This window comes from Phacochoerus africanus, chromosome 11 (genome assembly GCF_016906955.1).
Source record: "Phacochoerus africanus isolate WHEZ1 chromosome 11, ROS_Pafr_v1, whole genome shotgun sequence".
In the NCBI taxonomy this organism is placed as follows: Eukaryota; Metazoa; Chordata; class Mammalia; order Artiodactyla; family Suidae; genus Phacochoerus; species Phacochoerus africanus.
In genome coordinates, this window is record NC_062554.1 from 182,871 (window position 1) to 210,397 (window position 27,527).

Genomic DNA, 27,527 nt, shown 5'->3' on the forward strand with positions numbered 1-27,527 from the left:
TCTGGTTGCTGGCTTGCTTTTGCAGTGGTATCAACAGTGGTTTGGGGGGGAAACTTGAACCTCGAGCCTATCCATTTAGGACCAGATAATACCACAAGACGGGTAGAGAAGATGGGGAAAGGGAGGCAGGCAGGTGTTAAATGTCAATTTTTTTTAAGTGTCCATTTTGCACTTTCTAGATAGAGCATAAAAACAGATCAATGAGAAAAAATATATATAATTAGGAAAAAACTGCAATCAAATCAAGACATAATAGCCGAATTAAGTTCTTTTAATAGATTGCATATATAGATGTTTAGCCATACTCTTTGATCAACTCTTTAAGAGTAGAACTTTATATCCAATTTACATGCTTCAAACATCACCTTTCCTATTTGTTACAGCAAGGTCTTGTATCCAAATAGTCACTTGTACACTGAGAGCTTTAAGAAAAAAAGGACACAGAGGGAATTGCCATTTTTTAGCAGCAATGAATTATCACTAACCCCTTTTAACACACCAAATTCAAGTCACTGTCAGAGGTGAGTGCACCACAAAGTCACCAGGTACAAAATTGCTAGTTCATTTTTAAATTAATAACTTGAAATTACCCCTGCCCCCCCATTACACCCCATCTTTTTATAAAGAGCAAACATTTTGCTATTTTATACATAGGCTAGCAGGCTTGTTTCAATATGAAAGTGCTAATTCATTTACAGATTTGTTTCTTAAATCAGTCATGTAGTGCTACAATAAGTGTCCAATGACCTACATAGGGACAATCTTTGATGAGTGAAAATGATGACGTCTGAATAAGGCTATTGATTACCTTGTCTTATTTACATATAAAGAATAGATATCCAATGGCCAGGAACAGACAGAAATTGGACAAATACTCATAGGTGTAAAAAGTACATCTACCTTGAGCTTATACTGTAAATGAGACATTTTAAATAGTCCTGTAGCCCATGCCTATTTTTTCCTCAGAAAAAGAAAAGCTGCCTTCATGACAACCCCTCGTTGCAGATTTCCACAGTGTCACTTGAACTTTCAGTCAGAATCTTACTTTCTTCAAAAAATAAAGAAAATACCCGCCCGCCCCCCACCAAGTTACCTCCCTCTCCCACCAAAATCCCTCTAGTTTCATTTTCAGTGCCAAGTTGCATGATCAGGTCCCACCTCCTGGGGTTTTGTCCATCTAACGATCAGTCAGTTTAGAGGAGATAAAATGAACCAGTTCTAGAACAGCTACTAGAGGAACACAAGCTGTTCACTACAATCACACTGCAGGAAAGAAAGCAGCAACTCAATTCATGCCTGGCGCCGGGCCTCCGAAATTGAAAGAACTTGGCACAACTGGAGCACTGAATTTGTATCCTCCATGCTTCTCAATCATTTTGGATTCTAGAAAACAAGTAAGTGCAAGTTCAATACAGTATGTGATCATCTTACTACTGTGGAGAACAGAAGAATTTACGATGAACAACAGCGTAGCCACCAGCATTAGCGAGGAGTTTCAATCTCTGTCCTCTTTCTCCATCGAAATGTACAAAGGAGGGAGTTCCCGACGTGGCTCTGCAGAAATGAATCTGACTAGCATCCACGACGACGCAGGTTCGATCCCTGGCCTAGCTCCGTGGGTTAAGGATCTGGCATTTGCCGTGAGCTGTGGTGTAGGTCGCAGATGAGGCTCAGATCTGGCGTTGCTGCACCTGTGGTGTAGGCCGGTGGCTAAAGCCCCGATTGGACCCCTAGCCTGGGGACCTCCATATGCCATGGGTGCAGCCCTAAAAAGACAAAAAAAAAAAAAAAAAGAAAGTACAGAGAGGATGGGAGTATATGAAGTAGAGAAGATGAATTCTCTTGTATTCTGGAGACTTCTAAACCAAATTTCACTTCCCAGTGTCTACAAAGCAAAACTTTAAAATACCCTATTTTAAGTTAAATACTGAATCAGGAGGATCCAGTCTCCAAAGGTAATAATGGCTACTCAATGTAATACAGGCAATTCCAAATATAAGTACCTTAAAAAGTTGTGCTTTATTTTTAAGGAGGACCCCCTTTGAATATAAAACTAGTTTGACTCAATAAATAGTATTAAGACCTACAGAAAACTGTTAGCCTGGATAGTATCCAAAATGTCCTACACTGAAATGTTTAACAATGAAAAAGAAATGATGTGTCTTCAATAAACTTCTAAGAAATCAGTTTTCACAACTTTAGTAAATTTTAATAGAATTTTCTCCTATCAAACCAGCACCCCAAGTTTTAGCGACTTTATTAAAGCAATGCACACTGAAAGCAGTCCTCAACTACCCTTAAAATCAGTAAATTGTGGCCAAAACCAAAATTCAGTTCTTAATTTCTGCAAGATTAGAGTGAATCGCTCATCTCCCACAACTATAGCTTTTATGTAATTTTAAATCATTTAATTTAAACTTTAATGCTGGGGAGTTCCCACTGTAGCTCAGCCGTAACAAACCGAACTAGTATCTGTAAGGATGCAGATTCGATCCCTGGCTTCTCTCAGTGGGTTAAGGATCCAGCGTTGCTGTGAGTGGTGGTGTGGGCCATCAGCTTTAACTCTGATTCGAGCCCTAGCCTGGAAACTTCCATATGTCACAAGTGCAGCCCTGAAAAGCAAAAATAAATACATGAAACTTACAGCGGTATCAAGTCATTAATTGCATTAAAGAGGGCTGAGGTCAAGTAACATACCATGGGCTGCTCTTCTTTGATCGGCTAGAGTTGCTATGTCCTGTAACTGTTTTCTTTGTTCTTCATTAAGACCATGAGTCAGAGCCTGATACCACACAGGGTTACGGTTCTGTATAGCTATCAAAAAGAAAGCAGGAGAGACTTGGTCATTCCTTTCTATTCTGTTTCCTCCACTCACCCCGGCACTGGAATTGTGATCTAGTTTACATTCTCCCAATAATAGGTTAAGGTATTTTACTTATGAAACAAAAGATACAGGCACTTCCCTTGTGGTGTAGAGGGTAAGGCTGCTGGCGCTGTCACTGCAGTGGCTCAGTGGCTGCTGCGGTGTGGGTTCGATCCCTGGGCAACTTCCGAACACTGTGGGTGCAGCCAAAAAAAAAAAGATAACAGGAGTTCCCGTCATGGCTCAGCAGAAATGAATTTGACTAGAAACCATGAGGTTGTGGGTTCGATCCCTGGCCTCGCTCAGTGGGTTAAGGATCTGGTGTTGCCATGAGCTGTGGTGTAGTTTGCAGACGTGGCTCAGATCCTGCATTGCTGTGGCTGTGGGGTAGGCCGGCAGCTCCAGTTCCAATTTGACCCCTAGCTTGGGAACCTCCATGTCGCAGGTGCGGCCCTAAAAAGCAAAAGAAAAAATAAAGATACAGGGGAAGGAAATCCTGGTTTAGCATTATGCTTTAAAAATCTAGTTATTCTTAAAATTCTCACCTCTAAATAAGGATTTAGAGCCGAAACCAAATTTTTTTTTTTTTTTGCCTTTTCTAGGGCTGCTCCCTTGGCATATGCGGGTTCCCAGGCCAGGGGTCGAATTGTAGCTGTAGCCACCGGCCTTTGCCAGAGCCACAGCAACGTGGGATCCCAGCCGCGTCTGCAACCTACACCACAGCTCACGGCAACGCTGGATCCTTAACACACTGAGTGAGGCCAGGGATCGAACTGCAACCTCGTGGTTCCTAGTCAGATTCGTTAGCCACTTCTCGCCACAACAGGAACTCCACCAATTCTTTTAAGTAACAATCTAATGCAACCAGAAATAAAGTTAACCCACACCCCTTAAAAAGATTCTGAATTCTGCAGTTCCCATTGAGATGCAAAAGGATCAAGAGTGTCTCTGCAGTGGCAGGGACACAGGTTTGATCCTTGGCCTGGCACAGTGGGTTCAGGATCCAGCATTGCTGCAGTTACGGCATAGGTCACAACTCCAACTCGGATTTGATGCCCGGCCTGGGAATTCCACATGCCATGGGGCAGCGAAAAAAGAAAAAGATTCTGAGTTAAAGCAATTTGAAAATGAACAAAGCTGCTCTGGGTGGAATTCTCAAATCCCTGAATTAAAAAACAAAAATCAAAAGCATTAAGTAAGAAAGGGGTGAATGATTCAAAATAAATGCCTTAATTTTTTCTTCATTGCCTACTCAAAATCTTTCTTAATTTCTATACTGTCTTTCCTAATTTTCTGTAGGTCTGTGGTACTTAAAATGCTCACATATTTTTATATTATAGTCTAAATAACAGTCAAATTCAGTCTGTAACAAAGGAATAACAAAAATTTCCCAACATGCCCAAAAATCAGTTGTTAAATCTCACAATGTTTCACAAAAACATGCACTAGATAAGTTGGTATTAATATGGTAGCAAGTCTGACTTCCTCAATTTCAATTAGCTACATAAGGGGCGGGGGAGAAAGTGAAAGAGAAAAGGTTCTCTGTAAAGCCTTTTCACAAAACAGAATTTTTTACAGAGTCATCCTAAGAAAGAAAACTGCTTTCATCATGATTTCCTATTTCTACTTTATTGCATTTACTGTGCATGAGCCCTCTATTATAAGCCATGATAGTAACACGTGTTTAAGGCTACAAAATACAAGGTCGTGAACAAAAGACAGACAGTAGTTTTTGACACTTCAGTCAATTCTTATGGCCTGCCACGTAGCTCAGAAAAAAATCTTTGTGCTTCTACAAGCTTGCATCAAAGTTGCTTTGTCAATAAGCAATGAGATCCTGCAGTACAGCACAGGGAACTGTATCCAGTCACGAGCGATAGAACATGATGGAAGGTAGTGTGAGAAAAAGAATGTGTGTGTGTATTACTGAGTTACTTGGCTGTACAACAGAAACTGAAAGAACACTATAAATCAACTATAACGGAAAAATAAAAATCATTACAAAACAAGAGAAAACTGCTTTGTTACAGGCCTGGAAGATCTATGCTTTGGTTATCAGAGAATTTATTCTCCATCAAAATTCATAATGTACAGGAAAGATAAATAGCATATTAATTCACTCTGGAGGGAAAAGACGTTCAAATATAGCGCCAATTTTAATTTCTTTAGCTGGGTGAAATAACACAGATGTTGCATTTTGTTGAAATCCAAATAAATGATGGTTTAAAAAAAAACTGAACTGGAATTCCCTGGTGGCACAGTGGGTTAAGGATCTGGCACTGCCAATGCAGCAGCTCAGGTCACTGCTGTAGTGTGGGTTTAACCCCTGGCCTGGGAATGTCCACATGCCACAGGACAGCCAAAAAACAAACAAACCCAACCTGGCACCTAGTATTCTGTAGCCACACACTGATGAAGGAAAAAAGGAGAGAGATTCCAAGACCATTAATGTTATAAACGGACAAATTCTGAGATAAAGATAAGTGTGGGGTTTAGCCAAAGGCGGGGCAGGGGAGGTACACAAATATAAGAACACAAGAAACAGACATAAGAATGGATAGTTCTGGGGGAAGGGGACGCCAGAAATCAGGAGAACAGAAACTCTCACTGGATAAAAGTTCTGAACTACACAATTTTCCTACAATATCCTATTTCAAATTTATAATCTAAACAGAAGTAAAATAATCGGAGTTCCCTTGTGGCTCAAGCATTAATGAACCCGACTCGCATCCACGAGGGTGCAGGATCAATCCCTGGCCTCGCTCAGCAGGTTAAGGATATGGTATTGTCGTGAGCTGTGGTGTAGGTCACAGACACGGCTAGGATCCCACTTGGCTGTAGCTGGGGTGTAGGCCAGCAGCCATAGTTCGGATCCGACCCCTAGGCTGGGAACTTCCATATGCCAAGGGTGTGGCCCTAAAAAGATAGGGAAAAAAAAGAAAGAAAATAATAGGTTGAGGAAAATACTCTGAATATCTAAGGCACTAGTAGAAACAACTTTGGCTCTGCCTAACAATCCTAAATCATATTCTAGTTTGGGTGTGTTATACCCCAAACCCCTTATTTAAGGGCACACGTAAATAGCAACAGACTGGCTCAGGAAAGTGGGTCATATACAATCCTGAGGACATGAACCGAGTTAACTTACTTTGAAATATAGCTTTAAATATCTGATACTCATCAACAGGGTTATCCTCATCATCGATGATGGTGGAATAGCCTTCCAGGGCCGTTTCTTCAGCATCGTCTTCCTCCCAGTCTTCGTCGTCTCCATCTTCTCCCGCCTGTTTAGCCAGAATCTCCAAATACTCCTGTCCATCTTCATCAATGTCGTCTTCATCACTCCCTAGTTCCTCTGCCAAGCCACAAAAAGGTGCTCTTGTTAACACTGAAACAGTCTGTTGATCAATAAATTGCCAGTGATCACATTTGGTAAACTACGCATCACAACTGAGTCAACTTAAGGAAGGGTTCAGGAATTGGTGTTTAAATACATATTCAGCAATAAATAGAAAAAAATCATAGAAACCCTAGAAAACTACTCACAATTCTTAATGCTAGAAGTTTGAAAAGGGACTGCATAATATGAGGATCAGCACTTGGTGTGCTCTGAGCCTTATGGTATGTACCAAACCGAATACCAATAATAACTACAGTTTATGGTGTATCCACAGAACACCTTTCATGAGGTTTTGTTTTGTTTTGAAAAGGCTAACACAGTAAGTGAAAAAAGACAAAAATGGCAACTATCTTATTTGCAGTAATCTCGCTTAAATAATATCCTATCAATTTATACTCTTGCAGTCTAGTCTATAGTGTCTTAAAGGTGAAATGTACTACAACATCTAATTAATTTTATAATGTAGGTACACCTATATTTCAGTACTAATAAGTGATAGACATGCCAACACTAAAACCCGTGGTGGAGATACACCTGAAAGTTCCTGCCTTCATGGACTTTATGCTCTAGTGGGAAGATAGTTTTTTGATGACTGAATGAACATGAAAACATTTAGCTATGATATGATTTCTTGAGGAGAGGGGAAAAATTAGGTCCAGTAGTATTTCTAGCTAAGCAATAAAGAAGACTGGCTTCCTCCACTGCAAATCCCTTACCCGTTTCATCGTCATCTTCGGCTTCATCATCGTCCTCACTGTCATTCTCATGTTCTGCATGACAGGCATATGCCCTTTTTAATCCATTAAATAAAAGAATAAAAGCTGGCAAAATCTGTCCAGAAACCTGATTTAAAACTTGTGGTATTTGTTCCATATCAATAAGAGCACACAGGCCCAGAACACACATTTTTCTGTCGTGAAGCCTAAAAAAGGAAAATAAAGACGTTCTTTTCCTTTGAAAGAAAAAAAAAAAAAAAGCAAGAGTTCCTCACAAATAAACAAAGATCTAACATATGCCACTTACCCCAAGAAACAATCAACATCATTAAGCCACTGTGTAATAAAATGATTTGTAACTGGTTCAACATTATTAGGGAAGCGAAGATTTTCTAAGGTGTTGAGAAGCAGGTGTGGATTATAATACAAAGCCGCAATGGCAACCTGCAGGCACATTGTTCGAAGCTCACTTGTCTTCACCTCTCTTGTCAGTCTTTCCAAAGCAGCTTCCACAAATAAGGGAATGCACTAAAGAGAAAAAAAGCAAAACATTCCAAAACTGTCTAATTATCCTACCCATATTAACTTTCTTGTTGCCTCAACTGACCCCCTATCCATTAGATGATCTGATATATATATATATATATATACACACACACACATATACTTTTTTGTCTTTTCGTCTTTTCTAGGGCCGCACCCACGGCATATGGAGGTTCCCAGGCCAGGGTCTAACCCAAGCTGTAGCCGCCGGCCTAAGCCAGAGCCACAGCAACACCGCGGGATCCAAGCTGTGTCTGCGACCTACACCACAGGTCACGGCAATGCCAGATCCTTAACCCACTAAGCAAGGCCAGGGATCGAACCCGCAACCCCATGGTTCCTAGTTGGATTCATTAACCAGAGCCACGACGGGAACTCCACAATTTGATAATTTTTATAGTTAAATTATTTCAGTGAAAAATCTAATTTTAGAGAAAAAACTAGTTTTCACTCAGGTATTATACAGCCTCATCACAACAGCAATCATGGCTTCAAAATACTCCCACTGTGGTGCAAAAGGATGAGCAGTGTCTTGGGAGCCACTGGGATGCAGGTTCTATCCCCAGGCTGACACAGTAGGTTAGGGATCCAGAGTTGCCACAGTTGCCACAGTTGAGGTTTAGGTCGAGACTATGGCTCCCATTCCTACCCTGGAAGCTCTCTGTGCCACGGGGCTGCCAAAAATGACCGAAAAACCCCCCAAAAGCTACTGACTAACCTTATTGTGGTAATCTCTTTGTAAGATAAAACATGTATCAACTTATCACATTGCATACCTTAAACTCGCATAAGGTTGTATTTTATTATGTCTCAATAAAGTTGGATTAAAAAATTCCCACTGGAGTTCCCATCGTGGTACAGCGGAAACAAACCCACCTGGTATTGATGAGGATGCATGCTCGATCCCTAGCCTCACTCGGGGGGGGGGGGGGGGGGGGGGAGGGGAGGGTGTCAGGGAACTGGCATTGCTGTGAGCTGTGGTGTAGATCTCAGATGCAGCTCTGAGGCCATGTGGCTGTGGCTGTGGCTGTGGCTGGCAGCTATAGCTCTGTATTGACCCCTAGCCTGGGAACTTCCATACACCGTGGGTCTGGCCCTAAAAAGCAAAGTAAATAAATAAAAAGTTTCCATTAAAAAAAAATTCCCATTGAAAGAGACCATGGAAATTTAATGACTAAATTTCCCTACTGCAAAGTGATAATGGGGCAAACAATACTCTCACAACATACTATAAAAAACCTTAAGTCAAATCAAGTTACCCTGCATTTGTTAACAAGTAGCCATAAAACCTGCCAGTCATATTTCCATAATATTAAAAACATGATCATTATATTGGTTAAATTTTACTTTATTTATTTTTTGGCCATGACCAAAAGTTCCCAGGCCAGGAATCAAACCCACAACACAACAGCGACCCAAGCTGCAGCAGTGACAATGCCAGATCCTTAACCCGCTGAGCCACACAAGGAACTCCAAATAGCAATAACATTAACGTATTATCTGGGCATCATAATAAACAACAAACAAAATATATGTAACAAGTATCCCAAAAGAAAAAGCAGAGGAAAATACTCCCCCTCTGAACCCTCAAACACGAAGCATTAGCAGTCGGAGTCTCACTCACCTGGTCAATGCCACGCCCCTTGCACTGCAGAATGATGACCTCTAACAACTTTGCTGCATGACATTCTGCATCTTCTCCTGCAACTCCTGTAAGAACCTGATCAACACAAACATAAACTGCAAGGAGGCATCAGTTACTCAAGTTTTTAAGATATTCTAATTAACATGAACGATTGCAATGTCCATCCTACAGACTGCAGTCCAAGGCACCTGCAAGGACTTGGAAACGTTCGTCCAGCACAGCGGTCCCCATAATGAAAACAGCTCCCCCGATCCACCATTCTGAACTACAGCAAACTGACAACTACTAGGTCTAAAAAATACTGACAACGGAGTGTGAGATGCAGAGGAAGAAGTGGCAGTCTGTTGTCGTCAAAGGTTGTCCCCAGACAAGAAACAAGAGACTTGACATGTCGTTAGCACTGGCGAAATGTGGGTGTTAAGGATAAGTGTTCTGGGTATCTGTTTCCAGACTATTAACATAAACAATATTACTGGCAATAAATAGCAAAATAGCTAGATGATTATTTTGTGACTAAGATTTCAGAAAGGAAAAGTCAGTGAGGACAAATATCTGAAAACTCCATGGAGCAAAATCATTTTTTAAATGCCTGGTATTAAACAGCCTGCTATCTCTCAACAAATATTCCAAATGTTAGGAATTCAAATGCTACCAATTATACTGACTTTGATATTGAAGAACCCCATTTCAACTATTTTGCCCCCTATCTCTTGTGTAAGAAAAGCCATAAAAAAAAGCAAAGAAGCAATCACTACACACACACACACACACAAACACACATGCTACAGTACTCTTGCCTTTTTAAAAAAAGAACCCTGGGGGAGTTCCCATTGTGGCACAGCAGAAACAAATCTAGTATCCATGAGGATGCAGGTTCCATCCCTGGCCTCGCTCAGTGGGTTAAGGATCTGGTGTTGCCATGAGCTGTGGTGTAGGTTACAGACATGGCTCAGATCTGGAATTGCTGCAGCTGTAGTGTAGGCTGGCAGCTGCAGTTCCAATTGGACCCCTAGCCTGGAAACATGCTGCAGGTGGGCCCTAAAAAGCAAAAAAAAAAAAAAAAGGGAACCCTGGGATTTTACTATCTTTTTTCTACTAAAATAATAAATACTGTATAAACTGCCACAAACTCACAGCCTCCAAGGATATTCTTTCTTTTTTTGCCATATAGTTGATTTACTGTAATGTTAGGTTCTGATACACAGCAAAGTGATTCAGTTATACATAACAAATACGTATCAACTTTTTCCTATTCTTTTGCATCACAGTTTATTACAGGATATTGAATACAGTTCCCTGTGCTATACGGTAAGACCTTATTATTTACTTATTTTATACATAGTAGTTTGTACCTGCTAATCCCAAACTCTTAATTGATTTCTCCCTCAGCCCCTTTGCCCTTTGGTATCCAAAAGTTTGTTTCCTATGTGTGAAGAGTCCAAGGATTTGGTGGGGTTTTTTAGGCCACGCCTGAGGTATATGGAAGTTCCCAAGCCAGGGATCAAACCCACACCACAGCAGTGACCGGTACCACAACAGTGATAATGCTGGATCCTTAACCCACTAGGCCACCGGGAACTCCAACGATTGTTTTTATGAAAACGTCTAACCATTCCTGATTCTTTCAAAAATTTTTCAATTAAGTTCTTAATTCTTTCCTTCTTCTGATTTAAAGCCCAGCAAAGAAACAGGCTAAAAAGAAGCTCAAGGAACTCTAAAATCAAAGACATTTATAACTCCAATTAAATGTCAGAGGGCATACATAAAACAAATACTTGTCAAAGTCATTACTGTGAGATCTAGGAATCAAAAGCCATTTTTAGTAAATCATCTATAATTTTAATTTTGTTTTTTTTTTCTTTTTATGGTCCCACTCGCAGCATATGGAGGTACCCAGGCTAGGGGTCAAATCAGAGCTACCAGCCTACACCACAGCCACAGCAACGCAGGATCCAAGCCGCATCTGTGACCTATATATATACCACAGCTCACGGCAATGTCGGATCCTTAACGCACTGAGCGAGGCCAGGGATCAAACCCGCAACCTCATGGTTCCTAATCAGATTCGTTTCCACTGTGCCAGGAGAACTCTAGTTTATAACCTTTAAAGCTCTTGTTCTGTCAGACCCATAAACTGCGTTCACCATAACGTGGAACCACGCCCCTCCCCAATTTCATACCTCTTACACCTCCAGCCTGCCTCACATGTTCTTAACGAAAAATGACCTACCTTTTTGCACATACTGTATATCATTTCAAGGTACTTGGTATCAGACAGAAGTGTGTCTGTATCAACTGTTACATAATTATGGAGCAGAGGCATCATATCTGTATGAATAAAACACATCAATTAAATAGCTTTACTACCATAAATGCTGTGTTTCTGAAAAATCTCAGAAAAAAAAAGCAAGTCTGAATGTTTTGTCCCAAATGTTCACTTTAATCATTTATTTATAATTAAATGTAAAAACAAGCCTATTATTTAAATACACTTCTTCATATATAGTAGTTTAATACAAAGATTACACAGAGAAGACCGACGGGGCAGGTAAGCAGAACATGTGCCAAAGGAAAAAAAAATCTCAAGAGTTAATTAAATCAATACTATGGGTAGTCTTTGAGCGTTTATTACTACTGATAACTTATCCAACCAACACAAACAACGAAGACTATTCAAAAATCTGTGTTCAAGTGATACACTACAACTTGACACAAACGGGGGAAATCCTCAGTATTTGCAGGATGATTTGACTTACCTGTAAAGTAATCAAAGCCATCTTGCTGAAAAACTTCAAATACTAGAGGTAGTAGTTGCCACATCTGTGGAGACACTTGTTGACAGGTCAAACTATGTGCCAAAGAGAAGATTTCTTCATAGAATTCTAAAAGAGAATACTGAATCATTAGGACCATGCTTGCTGATATGAAACAATAATTTATTAGCACAATCAGCGTTACATACCTAAGACATGCTGTTGTAAAACCGTCCCAATGACCTGTAAGCAGATTCCCTCTAGCTGCTGGGTTATCTAAAAGAGAAAAAAAAATCATATGGAACTGCAGCACACTGAATAAATTATTAACTATTCTAATATTCAATGCATTTAAATGTAAAGTCAAGACTGTTAACAAATCATTTAAAGCCTCCGTTTTGAAATGACTCATATGAACCTGTGACTCAATCTGGGAATGAAATTTAGTAAAACACCATTGCAATGAGATAAACCCAAGAAACAGCATGCATAGTTTCTCAAAAAATTAAGAAAAAAAATAGTTTCCTGTAAAAATGCTATAAATAATTATGTAAATAAATAAGCTACATCACTCTGTAGACACTAAAATCTTTCTGTGTATATGGATAATTTGGCCCTGATATAACTGAGTGTAACAGATGCAAATCAGTACCTTACTGAAAAATTATTTAGACTAAGACATTATTCCGACCACTTGCAATAATTTTTAAGTCACCTCCATTTATATACAGTGAACCAGACTGCCAAGTCATACGAGAGAGACAGAAAATACACATTCCCCTTTAATTGTCAGTATGGTCCTCAACTGGATCCCCAAACAGGGCAGGGGGAATAAGATCAAATTTACTAATCAGACAGGTGGACATCCATTTCAAATACATATACTCAACACATTGTCTTTTTAGGGCCACACCTGCGGCACATGGACGTTCCCAGGCTAGGGGTCGAACTGGAGCTACAGCCACTGGCCTACACCACAGCCACAGCAACACTGGATCCTCGACCCACTGAGTGAGGCCAGGGATCAAACCTGCATCCTCATGGATCCTAGTCGGGTTCATTAGCTGCTGAGCCATGAAGGGAACTCCCTCAATACATTTTCAATTCCTCGAAAACAGTAAACAATGATTTGTTAACCATACGGTAGCTATAAATTCTTCATCACTACTAGTTGTCTCCAATTACATCCAGAATAAAAACAGTCTACTGAGAACTTCATGTTGCAAGAGGCAATTTGTAGATTATCTGAAAACATGATTTATGAATTTAAATATCTGCACTATAATTATAAACACTAAATTTAGGACAATGATTACTTCTAAGGGAAGGAAGCAGGGAAATGAGATTTAGAAGTAGTGCCCAAAAAAAAAAAAAAAAAAAAGCAACCCGCAAAAGAAAAACACTGCCCTGAGAATTTCATCTACCTGCAACTGTTTTTCTCACCAGAGATCTATGGATGTACGGTAAAACGTTAAATCTGATCAAGTGTTGGGTAAGTGGTATTTATTAGATTTATTAAAATCTAATCAAGTGTTGGGTAAGTGGTATTTGGTTATAGTTTTCTATGCTCATTACTCTTTTCTGTTTTCAAAAACTCCAATCTTAAAATTCATGATTACAATTTTCTTACCTTTCTAAAAGACAACAGTAAAAAATAAAAACAAAAACCTAGAAGATGGGCAGTAAGGGTTTGCACAACATGAATGTACTTAATACTATTAACTAACTATACACCTAAAAATGGCTAAGGTGGGATATGTTAAATGTATTGTACCTTGACTAAAGAAGCTATTTTTTATTCAAAAAAAAAAAAGGAAAACTAGGAAGAGTATGTTTTTCTAGGAATCACCATACTTTTGGATCTGAGAAAGGTAACCCTGAGAGGAAGTCAAAATCCCGAGCCTTGACGTAAGGCTAGAACAAAACAGACATCTGCCCTTCCTAGTCCTTCGAATTCTAAGGAAGTATTTACGAGGTACCAATCTTATCCTTACAAAAGGATAGTAATTAAAAGACGGCAAAAGCAAGGTATATGAGATGACCCGAACATTCTGTCAGAGCCCCCCCAAAAAGCATGAAACAGATGATGAAGAATGGCGTGAAACTCCTAAACCCTATGCAACACCGAATCGCTGTCTTACTTCTTTATGGTCTTCAACTACGCTGAGAAGCGTGTCGATGGTGTTCAGGATTCCCATGGCGGTAACTGCTTTGTCATCACTTCCTTCTTCATCCGGCCCAGTCTGGATTACTTGATTAAATGTCATTGCCTGCAATCAAGAGAATATAATTAAGTGAGTTCCCTGGTGGCTCCGTGGGTTAAGGATCTGGTGCTGTCGCTGCAGCAGTGAGGTGCTGCTGTGGCATGGATTTGATCTCTAGGCCGGGAACTTCCATATGCTGTGGGTGTGGTCAAAAAGGGAAAAAGAAGAAAAGAATACAATTAAGGTTTGCCATTAAAGCAGTGCTTTTTGCCTAAAACTACTAATTTTTAAAATGTCTGACACAGCACAGCCAATCAACATCTCCAGATCAATTCGAACTGTTTAACAGGCTGGGCTCTATAATCAGCGGGACTGCTCTGCCATGTACCAGGGGACCTTGAACAGATCACCTGATCTTTTTCCTGACAGCTCCACAGAGGCACTGTGCGGATTAAATGACGCAAGGCATACAAAGTGCCCACCACTCTGAACGTCTTTATTTTTACTACGGGTTACATCTGACAAGGCACAAGTACACTCGTCATCAAGGTTTTTCTTGCGGAGAACCATTTTGAAAAATTCTGAACAGGTACTAGTTACGAAAAGTCCTAACTAGTAATCAGCTTACTATACATGCAGTACACTCATTTAACGAAAAGTACTATACCCATGTGTCTCTGTTGTTTTGGCCATACCCTTGACATGCAGAAGTTCCTGGGCCAGGGATCAAACCCAAACCACAGCAGTGACCCAAACTACTACAGTGACAATGGTGGGCATCTCGCCCGCGGAGCTGCACAGGGTCCCCATGAACACTACATTTATTCAAATCTCCGAACCCATTTCAAAATCAGCTGTTAAGAATATCCACAGCAATATCAAGCATCTTGAAGCCTCACATTTACCAAGACTACGAACTGCATTAAGTAAGTCATTATCTGGGGATACGCATGGATAATTGTTGGGCACGTGTCTATATTTTCTATTATCTTTAAATGATTTACATTGTTAATTCTCAGAATTGCAGGGCTATGTACAATAAACAAAGGCCAACTATAAAATAACCACACAAATTTCACTTAAGAAAAATCAATTTATAATTATTATCTCTATTTCATCTTTAAGTTGGTTGAAACCATTCAAGGAAATGACACAACCAAGGTATCGTGATGCACCCTGAGCGCAAGTCAACAACTGTGCCCTGGAGAGGTATACAGCTCAAGTGTGAATCCCAGCCTCATCCCTTCTAATTCAGGCAGGTTACCTAACTTCTTCATACCTCACATCTTCTCTCAGCATAGGAATATTCCTCACACAGGACTGCGTGGGAAGGAAGTGAATTAAAATATTTACCAAGGGCTCTGACTAGTGCCTGACGTACCGTAAGCACTGTGAAAATGCTTCCTATAAGCTAAGTGATGCATAAACGTCTGGTTCAAATAACATACCAGATGCTGCGTCATTTCTACCGCAATAGGAGTAACCTCCTCACTATACTCGCAGATCATTTTCTGAATGACATTGGTAAGATCATCGTTTTCTGTTTCTCTTATTATGTGAAGAAGAGCCTGCATGACAGGTCTGATGAACGGTGTGATGTATTCTTTAGCTGTAAGAAAAAGAAAAAAACTTTTGGCCCAAACAGCTAAAACTCCTTAAAACCTAATACAACATACACCAAAAGAGCAAACAAGAAATAGTTTCCAATTACGAGGAAGACACTGTGTCAACGTCCTAGGATTATGCCTCATACGATCATGTGTAAGAACACGGGTCTGTTTTTGAGATACAAATCCTTTACCTTTCTCTTGATTGCTGATCAGTACTTGAAGGGCGATGGCAGCTTCCACTTTAACAGGCATTTCCCTGTCGTCAATCAGACACCTGCGTGTCAGCTCGAGGGCGGTTTGCAGGTTCTGGTCACTTTTGAACTTTACTTCACAAAAATAGTGAAGGACCCAGCAAGCCTTTTTTAAAAAACGCAGTGAGTTACTACAGACATCCTGCATCAACTTCCACCACGCAGCAGCATCTCTACTGTCAAAGTTCTGTGTGGGAATTTGGAGGCTGGCCAGTGGAAGATACGTCCGAAGACGCAGCACGAGACCAGTACTATGATCCCAGCTTACTCTGTGGCTGCACGACGCCTGTGTGGACAGCAAGATCTGAATGCAAAACACAGACAGACCCTGCTGCCAGACACAGATGAAAACCATGCACACATCACGAGCAGCCATTTAAAGACGTACACGTAGTCTGGAATGAAGTAAGGCTTTAAAGGGAGCATTTAGAAGTTTCCTTATCAAGTGCAAATAAGCAGTCGTTCATCACAAGACATAAATGCATAAATCAACACAGCTTTGAAACATACCCTCGCTCTCATGTAGCCTAGTTCACTGCTGAAGAGAGGGAAGACATGATTCTGCAACATGTACTCCATCTGATCTTTGTAGATCTTTTTCTGTAAAAATAAACAACGTTCCAAATATAGATCATCTCAAACAGATACACAAGCTTTACAAATGATTAATGATGTCAAAACATATTCCTTCTGGTATTATGATCCCCGAGACCATATCCAATTTTCTTATTCTCGAACTTTATCATCAAAAACGGCTCAATACATTTTTAAAAAACTTTTTACATCTCTTGTTTAGAAAGCAATTATGCCAAATCTTTATTTATTTATTTTTTGTCCTTTTGGGCCGCACCCGGGGCACACGGAGGTTCCCAGGCTAGGGATTGAATTGGAGCTGTAGCCACCAGCCTATGCCACAGCTACAGCAACACCAGATCCAAACTGCATTTGCAACCTACACCACAGCTCACGGCAATGCCGGATCCTTAACCCACTGACCAAGGCCAGGGATCGAATCTGCGTCCTCATGGATACTACTAGTAAGATTTGTTTCCGCTGAGCCACAACAGGAATTCCTATGCCAAATCATAACACCACTGTTGTTTAAGTAATGAAAGAATAGTTAATTTTATTCCTTACCTCATAAAACTTTTCTTCATATAAAACTATTACAATGAGAGAACCTCTCGGAGTTCCCATTGTGGCTCAGTGGTAACGAACTTGACCAGTATCCGTGAGGATGCAGGCTCAATCCCTGGCCCCGATCAGCGGGTTAAGGATCTGGCATGGCTGTGGCTGTGGTGTAGGCTGGCAGCTGCAGCTCCAATTCCAATTTAACCCCTAGCCTGGGAACATCCGTGTGCCATGAGTGCAGCACTAAAAAGCAAAAGAAAAAAAGAGCCTCTCTAAAAAGGTTCTAAATGAACAACACGACAAAGACTGAGAAATACCTTGTTCTCAAGGTAATAATCTGTATATATAAAGACACTCTTGTGGATCTTAAATGTTAACAAGCTTTTAAGAAGAGTTCCTTAAACTGCATATTAAATTAACATTAAGAACTGAAAAATACTGGAGTTCCCATTGTGGCTCAGAGGTTAACAAATCTGACCAGCATCCTTGAGGCCACAGGTTCCACCCCCATTCTTGCTCAGTGATTAAGGATCTGGCGTTGCAGACATGGCTCAGATCCTGTATTGCCATGACTTTGGCATACGCCAGCAGCTACAGCACAGATTCCCCTCCTAGCCTGGGAACCTCCATATGCCATGGGTGCAGCCCTAAAAAGCAAATATGTTAAAAAAAAAAAAAAAAAAAAAAGAACCCAACAGTCTCTGTGAGGATTAAGGTTTGATCCCTGACCTTGCTCAGTAGGTTAAGATACCAGGGTTGCCATGGCTGTGGTGTAGGCCAGCAGCTGCTACTCTGAAACAACCTTAGCCTGGTTAACTTCCATATGCCACATGTGTGGCTTTGAGAACAAAAAACAAACAAAAAACCCTGACAGGGAGTTCCTGTTGTGGCACAGCAGAAACAATTCAGACTAGTATCTATGTGGATGCAGGTTTAATCGCTGGCCTCGCTCTGTGGGTCAGGGATGTGGCATTGCCACGAGCTATGGTATAGGTCACAGACGAGGCTCGGATCTGGCATTGCTGTGGCTGTGTAGGCTGGTGGATACAGCTCTAATTCAAACCCTAGCCTGGGAACCTCCATATGCCACGGGAGTGGCTCTAGAAAAGACAAAAAAAAAAAAAAAAGAAGCCAACATTGTTTTACAATCATATTAAAATATGAACTTCAAAAGACACACCATCGGAGTTCCCATCATGGCGCAGTGGTTCACGAATCCAACAAGGAACCATGAGGTTGCGGGTTTGATCCCTGCCCTTGCTCAGAGGGTTAAGGATCCAGTGTTGCCGTGAGCTGTGGTGTAGGCTGCAGACGCAGCTCGGATCCCGCGCTGCTGTGGCTCTGGTGTAGGCTGGCGGCTACAGCTCCGTTTAGACTCCTAGCCTGGGAACCTCCATATGCTGCGGGAGCGGCTCTAGAAAAGGCAAAAAGACAAAAAGTACTGACATGCCCCACACATGGATGAACTTTGAAAATATTATGCTAAGTCAAAGAAGCCACTCATGGAGTTCCCATCGTAGCTCAGTGAAAACAAATCTGACTAGCATCCATGAGGACACAGGTTTGATCCCTGGCCTGGCTCAGTGGGTTAAGGATCTGGCGTTGGCGTGAGCTGTGGTGTAGGTTGCAGATGCGGCTCGGATCCCGCGTTGCTGTGGCTGTGGCTGTGGCGTAGGCCAGGTGCTATAGCTCTGACTGGACCCCTAGCCTGGGAATCTTTCATGTGCTGTGGGTGCAGCCCTAAAAAGTTTAAAAAAAAAAAAAAAAAGGAGCCACTCATAAAGGACTACATGTTTTATCATTACATTTATATGAAATGTTCAGAAGAGGCAAATCCATAGAGGAGACAGAAAGTAGGTTAGAACTAGGGCTGGAGATTCGGGGGAGAAAGGGGAGTCACTGCTAAAAGGATTTTTTTTTTGAGATAACGAAAATGCTTTGGGATTAAAGGTAATGGCTACACACCTCTGTAAATATAAGGAAAACCACTTAATTTTATACTTTAAATGTGCAAACCACACTGTATGTGAATCCTATTTCAATTGCTCTTATTCAAATAAATTGCACACACCCACGCGGGAGAAGAATTACCTTTAGAAGTATTTCAGCTAAAGAGCCAATCATATGCAGGGCTCCGTCTTTCTTTCGAGGATCAGCATTTGGTTCTGTAAGAATCTGGTAGCAAAATCCCATAGTCTTTTGCAGTACCTAGATTCAAAGAGAAAAGTCATGCTATAGGAGCTCCTACTGTGGCTAAGCAGATTAAGAACCCGAAGTAGTCTCCCTAAGAATGAGGGTTAAATCCCTGGCTTCGCTCAATGGGTTAAGGATCCAGCGTTGCCACAAAGTGCAGTGTAAGTCACAGATTCGGCCTGAATCTGGTCCTGCCGGGGCTGTGGCATTAAGTCCAGCTGTGGCTCCAATTAGACCCCTGGCTCATGCACTTCCATATCCCATGAGTGTAGTCATAAAAAGAAGAAAAGAAGGAAAAAAAAAAAGCTTTATTAGATGTCCCAACAATCCCTCAAAAACACTGACAACAAAATAACCTCCGTGGCTATCATTAAAAACAAGTGTATATCTGAACAAATTTAAAATATTAAATACATCAAATATCAAAACAAATATTAAATTTTAAACTTACCTCTTTCCTCTTACTACAGGCTGTAAACAAAAGTGTCTGGGCAGCAGTGGTAGGAGAGATGAAATCCTCAAACACATCTAGAAAATTAATTTTAAATTTTAATTTTTCAACAAACACTTTCACATAATTTACAAATGATGCTCTGTAACCAACAAAAAAGGACCTTAAATTTTTGCTAAATCTTCACAAGTACAAAAACAAACCCAGGTTCCCATATAATTTTGCAAAACCCTAATTTAAATCTTAATCTATCACTTTCTCCCAATGATTATTTTCTTCCATACAAAACCCCACTACTGTAAGAATTTTCACAACAGAGTCACAAAAGTACTGAAGGTACCTAAGATTTTGGTAGGAATAACTAATACTCAACATTAGCCAAATGACAATTCTTTAGTTTCAAGCAGAGACTCCATGTGAGTCCAACTTGCAGAATGCATCTTCTCAATTTCTCAATTTCTACTCTCATCACGACCGACACGGGGTTCAAAAGTATAGATTAGACACTTAGTGTTAAGGTGTAACCTTGAATTTCACTTTTCACCAGAGGCACACCCCAAAATCCCAACTCAATAACACCATCGCATGTCTGTCTGCTAAAAATGAAGATTTTCATTACCAAATGCCCAAACTAATGAATAGCTTCCCAAAAGTCTAAACAATGCACAAATTACACTAAAACAACAAAAGATCTTTCACTAACAAAGGTAAGACCTGACAGCCCAAGTTTCCTCTGCACAAGGTCTCCTACAGACGACCACATTTTGCTTCTGAAGAGGTGAAGACTCCTTACCGAACTTCATCCGTATGTATTCATAAGGATCTTCCTGCCAGAGCTCCTCGTCGGCGTCTGTATAGCACATCAACGGGAAAATAACGTCCTGGATGATGCCCTGTAATTTAAAAGTTCGGAAAGTAACCTTAAGGTGGTCTTCAAATTTAAACCTTCAGATTTCTGTTAAGCGCTAAAACAAACGGAACCACAGTATGCGCTGTAAAGCTTAACATCAAACTTCAGTAAGGCATTTAATGCATGTTCTGAGATCAGCTCTCAATGCACATGTATATCCCTAGTTCTGTGAACAAGTAATTATACATACACAGCAACTAATTATTCTCAGAAAATACAACATAAAATTTTAGTTCATCAATCCTGTGGTCCTAAATAAAGCAAATAAAGTACCACAGAAACAGTACCTAAGCCAAGTAGCCTCAGAACTGATCTGGTGAAACAGTCCTTTGCTTACTCCAAATTACATGACTAAAACATTAACTAACCGTGATCCAACGGTAAGAACTTAAAGGCAAGTTTTAAGATAACAGAGTCATATTATTTGCAAATAAACATTTGCTAAGTTGTTATATTATTTTTCTATTATACTCCTAAACAATTACCAGAACCAACTGAAGTAACACAATTCAACAACAAAAAAGTGCATTTTTCAACCTTTTTGGTGATTAATGTCATTCCCATTTTGTTTTCTAGATAAACAGTTCAGAAAGAAAATTATTACTTGTATATGAGGCTTCAGATTCTTCCAGGTGAGCGCGTGAGAAACACCTTGATTAATATAATTTAATGTCTGTTGTAAAACTCGAGGAGCCATATATTGCTTCTCCTTGTACTGATATAACACCTTCAATAAAACCTTTGAAAAAAAATTTTTTGGATCAAAAACCAAAGTTTAAATAGAAAGTTAACAGCTTACAAGCTAGCACCTGACACTTAATCACCCACATCATCATAAATTAACACCCATCTTCTTTTAAAAATAAAGTTATTTCTAAAATTTTGGAAGTTCCCGTCGTGGCTCAGTGGTAATGAACCAGACTAGTTTCCACGAGGATTCAAGTTCCATCCCTGGCCTCGCTCAGTGGGTTAAGGATCCAGCAATGCCATGAGCTGTCGTCTAGGTCGCAGATGCAGCTCAGATCCCACGTTGCTGTGGCTGTGGCACAGGCCAGCAGCTGCAGCTCTGATCTGACCACTAGCCTGGGAACTTGTACATGCTGTGGGTGCAGCCCTAAAAAAAAAAGAAAGAAAAAAAAGGGAAAAAAATATATACATATACATATAAAAAATAATGCCACTTCCTCCTAAAAATTTTTCATTTGGGAAAATAGTTATCTTTAATAAAAAACATATTCCACTACTATGTAATAGGCTTGTTATTATTTTTAAATGCTGTTAAATTTTGTTTCAATTTTTTTTTCTTTCTCTTCTTAGGGCCACACCAGAGGCACATGGAGGCTCCCAAGGCTAGAGGTCTAATCAGAGTTACAGCTGCTGGCTATACCACAGTCATAGCAACTCGGGATCCTTAGCCCACTGAGTAAGGCCAGGGATCAAACCCACAACCTCATGGTTCCTAGTCAGGTTCGTTTCCACTGCACCACAAAGGGAACTCCTGTTTCAATTTTTAATGTAGTAAATATCACCAGGTAGAACCCACAGAAACAGAAGCTAATCAAAGCGTTCTCGGTAACGTAAGAGCATGAGGAGGTCCAAAGACCAAAAACATTTGAAAAGCACTACATGGTTCAAAATGTTAAAGATTGTTATAAAACCTCTGAATGCCAAAGAAACTGGAAATAAGCACAACAAATTAACCTAACAACACCAGGTTTCTGCTCAGAAAAATTATCTTAGACTTACTTGTTGGACACCAACTGCAAACGCCTTTAGAAATACTTCAGCAAATTCATTATACTCCTTGGAAACATTGCCAGGGCTTCCATATCTAAAAAAAAAATGCCATTACTTCTTTAAAATGCTTTATAGCATCACTTATAAAATCGAATTCTTAAAACAATAAACCTGAATCATCATATACTGAGAAATGTGTTTACCTTTCAAAAAGCCTTGCTAAGATATGTAAAGCCCACTTCTTACATTTCCACCATGGTAACTCAGGTCTATCATCTTCTTCAACTTGAAGTGTTTCCTTTAAAGAGACATTTATTTAATGACAGTAAGAAATACACTATCAAAGGAACAGCATGAGCTGAGAACAGATTCACAAAAACATAAATGCTCCTCTAATACCGACCTTTCATATTAAAAGGCTAGATTTGGAAAAATGCTACCCCTTTTTTAAATACAAGAGGCTTTCACTGCTTCACTACCTAGTTACAAAAGGATAAGCTTTTTCAAAGTCTATAAAAGTTTGTTTTTGTCTTTTTAGAGCAGCACTCTCGGAATGCGGAGGTTCCCAGGCTAGGAGGCCAATCGGGGCTATAGCTGCCGGCCTACACCACAGCCACACCCGTGCCAGACCGGAGCTGTATCTGAGACCTACACCACAGCTCACAACAACGCCGGATCTTTAACCCACTGAGCAAAGCGAGGGATCGAACCTGTGTCTTCATTTCCACTGAGCCACAACGGTAACTTCTTTATAACAATTTAAATTCAGTCAGGATCCAGATAATATAAAATCGAGATCATGGCAGAGTTCCTTTGCGGCTCAGCAGGTTAAGGATCAAACGTCACTACTGTGGCTCTGGTTATAGCTATGGCACAGGTTCATCCCGACCTGGGGAACTTCAGCATGCCACAGGATCCAATCAAAAAGCAGGGGTGAAGAGTTCCCGTCATGGCGCATCGGAAACGAACCCGATAGGAACCATGAGCTTTCAGGTTTGATCCCTAGCCTCACTCAGTGGGTTAAGGATCCGGCGTTGTGAGCTGTGCTGTAGGTCGCAGATGCGGCTCAGATCCCACGTTGCTGTGGCTCTGGCGTAGGCCGGCAGCTGCAGCTCTGATTCAACCCCTAGCCTGGGAACCTCCAAATGCCGCGGGAACGGTCCTAGAAAAAGGCAAAAAAAAGACCAAAAAAAACCCAATACTATATTATTTATCTGAAGGTTGCTAAGAGAGTAGATCTTAAGTTCTTACCCCAAGAAACATATGTTATGAGCTCAAAAACTGAAGAAAGAGAGTTCTTATTGTGGCTCAGAGTTAAGAACCCAACACTGTCTCTGTGAGGATGCAGGCTCAATCCCTGGCCTTGATTAGTGGTTTAGAATCTGGTGTTGCCGCAAGCTGTGGCACAGGTCACAGATGTGGCTCAGATCCAGTGTTGCCGGCGTGGGCCACAGCTGCAGCTCTGATTCAGCCCAGGGCCTGGAAACTTCCACATGCCACAGGTGCGGCCATAAAAAGGAAAACAAACAAAAACCTAAAGAAAAACAGAGAATTCAAATGTAAACAAAGACACATACAAGCATTCACATAATACATGTAATAATCCTCCATATGTTAACAAATGAAACGACATCTCTCTAAACAAATCTGTATCATATATTATGTAAATTCATACGGAATGAGGATTTCACGAAACGCTCAGAAAGGTGATTAAACGTGAGAACACAGAGACTTACATTAGGCACATCCCTGTTCACAACCGTCTTTAAAATTTCTATCCACTCTGCCAGGTTCTGCTGGTTTATCAGCTCCAGTGGTAGTGTGTACTAAATTAAAATTAAGAATCGGTATTTTAAAATCCTTACAAAAGAAAATCCAATTTCTTCACACTCTTCACAAAACCTACGAAGTACTTCATTCAATCCACATGTCCTCTTTTCAGTGTACAGGCAAACTCCTCATCTGGATGATTTGGTTCGCTATCTACACTCAACTCTGGCAACGACAGTGGGCATCCTTATCTTATTTCCAAATCACTGGGAATACACCTTCTCTTCACCGTAAGGTACGAGTATTTATTGTGATTTTTAGTGAACACCACTGAACAAATTATGGAAATTTCTATTCTAGGATTCTCAGAGTTTCCCATTTTTTATTTTTCTTATTTATTTGTTTATTTTGCTTCTTAGAGCTACACATGTGGCATATGGAAGTTCCCAGGCTAGGGGTTGAACTGGAGCTCCAACTGCCAGCCTACACCACAGCCACAGCAACTCAGGATCCGAGCCGAGTCTGCAACATACACTGCAACTCACAGCAACACCAGATCCTTAATCCACCAAGCAAGGCCAGGGATCGAACCCGCATCCTCACGGATACCAATCGGGTTCACAGCCCCGAGCCACAAACTCCTCTGATTTTTTTGTTGGTTTGTTTTTAAGCAGAATGGTTGTTAAATTTTATCAAATATTTTAACTGGCATCCTTAAAAGATTGTCTATAGGTTTCTCCTTCCATGTAATATAAAATTTAATCACAAAAACTGGTTTCTCATTCTTGATCCATTCCTGTCCCTGGAACAAATCACATCATTTAATAAGGTCATAAAATCAATAGCCTATTTAGGATTTTAGGACCTCTATTTTTACAAATGAGATAAGGAATGATTTCAGGATATGCCAGTCTCAAAATATTAGTTGGGGCCTAGGTCCTAGAACAATTTATAAAAAGAACTTATTTTTATAATCTAAAAGTTGTGACCCTACAGTTGGGGGAAAAAAAATAAACAGTACAGATACTATATAAATCACTTTTTTAAAAATTAGAGAAATAGTAAATTACCTTTAAAGATCTAGCAAGGATATGAAAAATCCAAACAAACAATGGAGTCAGTTATAATAATCTTAGTGCAACTACAGTCACAGGTCTATTTAAATGAGATTTACAAATATAAGTAATGGCATGAACTGAACCAAAGGTCCTAGAAGATGAGATGAATCTTTCTATGGGTATGTGGCACAAAAAGAACTAAAATTTTAATCCTAATCAAAAACTCTGTTTCATAAGTAATTACAGTCCACTGAGAATATACACACATTTCCTTAGTGGGATCTTTTACCCCAGGAAAACTCAGAATATATAAAGATAAGGCCCATTATTGTGTCAAACCTACAGCATTAATATTTTTGTATCAAAGTTAGGAAGAGGTTTCGTAATTAGTGGGACAATCTATGTGTATTTGGCACATCAGAGCATGTGTTAGACGTAAACTCTAATCCAGTAACTGATTTTCAGACTTGAGAATTCTTATAAGGTGAAAGGTAGAAGAAAACTTCACTAAGAGAATTTAAGATGGACCATTCATAATTCACAGTTTATCTAGAGTTGTTTGTGTGTTTGGAAAAGTGTGCTTGGTTAGACCTTTTTTTTTTAAGGCCGCACCTGTGGCATATGGAGGTTCCCAGGCCAGGGGTCTAATCGGAGCTGTTGCTGCTGGCCTACACCAGAGCCACAGCAATGCCAGATCCAAGCCGCGTCTGCAACCTACACCACAGCTCACGGCAACGCTGGATCCTTACCCACTGAACGAGGCCAGGGATCGAACCCATAACCTCATGGTTACTAGTCGGGTTCATTAACCACTGCGCCACGACGGGAACTCCTGGTTAGACCTTCAATGGACTTAAAATTTTGGCAATTTATAATTTCACTAGCAATTCATCCATTTAATCTAGATTTTCAAAAGAAACTGTTATTCAGATGCTGAAATTATCATTGTTTAAGGTATAAATGATAGACCGACTTTATATGTACAAAGTGCTTTAGAAAATTACCTGGACAAGAGCATAGAAGATCTTGAAAATCTGTTTCTGGATGAGGACAGACTGATCGGACTGATCAGAAAGAAGCTGGATAAATCGGTCCTTTAGAACAGGCAGGAAATGCTGCATTGCTGCTACCAACGGACTCCGTTCTTCTGGTTTCTTATACCTTTGGGTAGGAATACAAACTAATTCTGTAAGAATTTATTCACAATTTTATTTATATATGTATATACGACAGGTAAATTTAAACTACTTGTCTGTTCATACAAATATAAGCAAATACTTCCTAAACAACTTTAGAATCCTAGAAAGAAAAAGAAAATCCTATTACAGAATCAAACCACAAGTAAAAGCAACTTGAGAAAAACCTCAAATACTAATAGAATATCATAAAACTTACTGAGCATTTATTGTGAGGTAAATAATCCTCAAGACTCAACCAGTGGCCTCACTTCTATAGGTGAGGAAACTGCGGCACAGGAAAGTTAAGTATCTTCCCCAGAATACACACCTATGTATGAACCTCAGCCAATTTAGAATCTGCCCTTTAACCACTTCACTCTGCCATCTCTGAATACTGATACAACTGAGGAGCTACAATGATTTGGCTTTTAAACATCAGCAGCTGATCGATATAATTACGTATTATCACCCCTAATGAATTTACATACCAAGAGCATTACGGCAAAAGTGACACCTATAAAGCAGAAAATATTCTATTTCTAAATGCACCATAAACCATAAGTTCTATGGTAACCTTTTTGGCAACAAAACGTGACTCATTTGGAGTGAATATTCCCATATGTGTTTGATCCCTGGGTATTGTCAGGAGTGTTACTTAACATGTATTATGTGAACCCTGTTACCTTTCTAAAATATGAAAACCCCTGGATTCTGACTCACATTTTGCTCCAAGGATGTGGGTAAAAAAACTGCTGACTAAACTGAGACATTTCCCCAGACAGATTACTTAGCATTTTAACAGTATTGTTAAAGGCCTACTGATTTATTTCAATAAAAAAAAAAAATTTAATAATTGCTTTTCCCTTCCAGACTGCAGTTTTATCTTCTGAGCACATTTTAAAAGGTAAAGGTAAACACTCTTAAAAGGCTGGATTCTTTTTTCCTACTGGGTGAAATGAGAACCATGATAAATTGCCAAGCAAGAATAAAAAAACATCAAGAGAAATGCTCACACTAATAATGACTGAGATAATTAAACAATTAAGTGACAGATTATTTTAAATATTTTTAATGTGCTGAGAAATTATACCTAGCATACATTTTTGTTATCTGG

General features: G+C 40.0%; 1 protein-coding gene and 1 non-coding gene across 3 annotated transcripts in view; both read right to left on the bottom strand.

The window, feature by feature from the left end:
• Positions 1 to 250: 250 nt before the first annotated feature.
• The window catches only part of IPO7 (importin 7), a 49,688-nt gene continuing 22,411 nt past the window's right edge, over positions 251 to 27,527 (bottom strand). The window contains exons 5-25 of one of the 2 annotated variants that reach the window (XM_047751962.1): positions 26,240 to 26,396; positions 24,144 to 24,233; positions 22,611 to 22,705; positions 22,417 to 22,501; positions 21,275 to 21,409; positions 20,554 to 20,653; positions 19,761 to 19,837; positions 19,208 to 19,324; positions 16,496 to 16,585; positions 15,926 to 16,091; positions 15,573 to 15,733; positions 14,062 to 14,190; positions 12,130 to 12,196; positions 11,924 to 12,049; positions 11,398 to 11,495; positions 9,147 to 9,242; positions 7,287 to 7,507; positions 6,980 to 7,185; positions 6,012 to 6,218; positions 2,698 to 2,814; positions 251 to 1,383 (exon numbers count right to left, since the gene is read on the bottom strand). In XM_047751962.1, coding sequence (XP_047607918.1) covers positions 1,286 to 1,383; positions 2,698 to 2,814; positions 6,012 to 6,218; positions 6,980 to 7,185; positions 7,287 to 7,507; positions 9,147 to 9,242; positions 11,398 to 11,495; positions 11,924 to 12,049; positions 12,130 to 12,196; positions 14,062 to 14,190; positions 15,573 to 15,733; positions 15,926 to 16,091; positions 16,496 to 16,585; positions 19,208 to 19,324; positions 19,761 to 19,837; positions 20,554 to 20,653; positions 21,275 to 21,409; positions 22,417 to 22,501; positions 22,611 to 22,705; positions 24,144 to 24,233; positions 26,240 to 26,396 — 2,638 coding nt within the window. In that variant the 3' untranslated portion in view covers positions 251 to 1,285. The other variant, XM_047751963.1, reaches the window with a different exon arrangement.
• LOC125112267 (small nucleolar RNA SNORA23) lies at positions 16,171 to 16,354 on the bottom strand. The gene has a single exon (XR_007131065.1). It is a non-coding gene; the product is annotated as a small nucleolar RNA SNORA23 (small nucleolar RNA).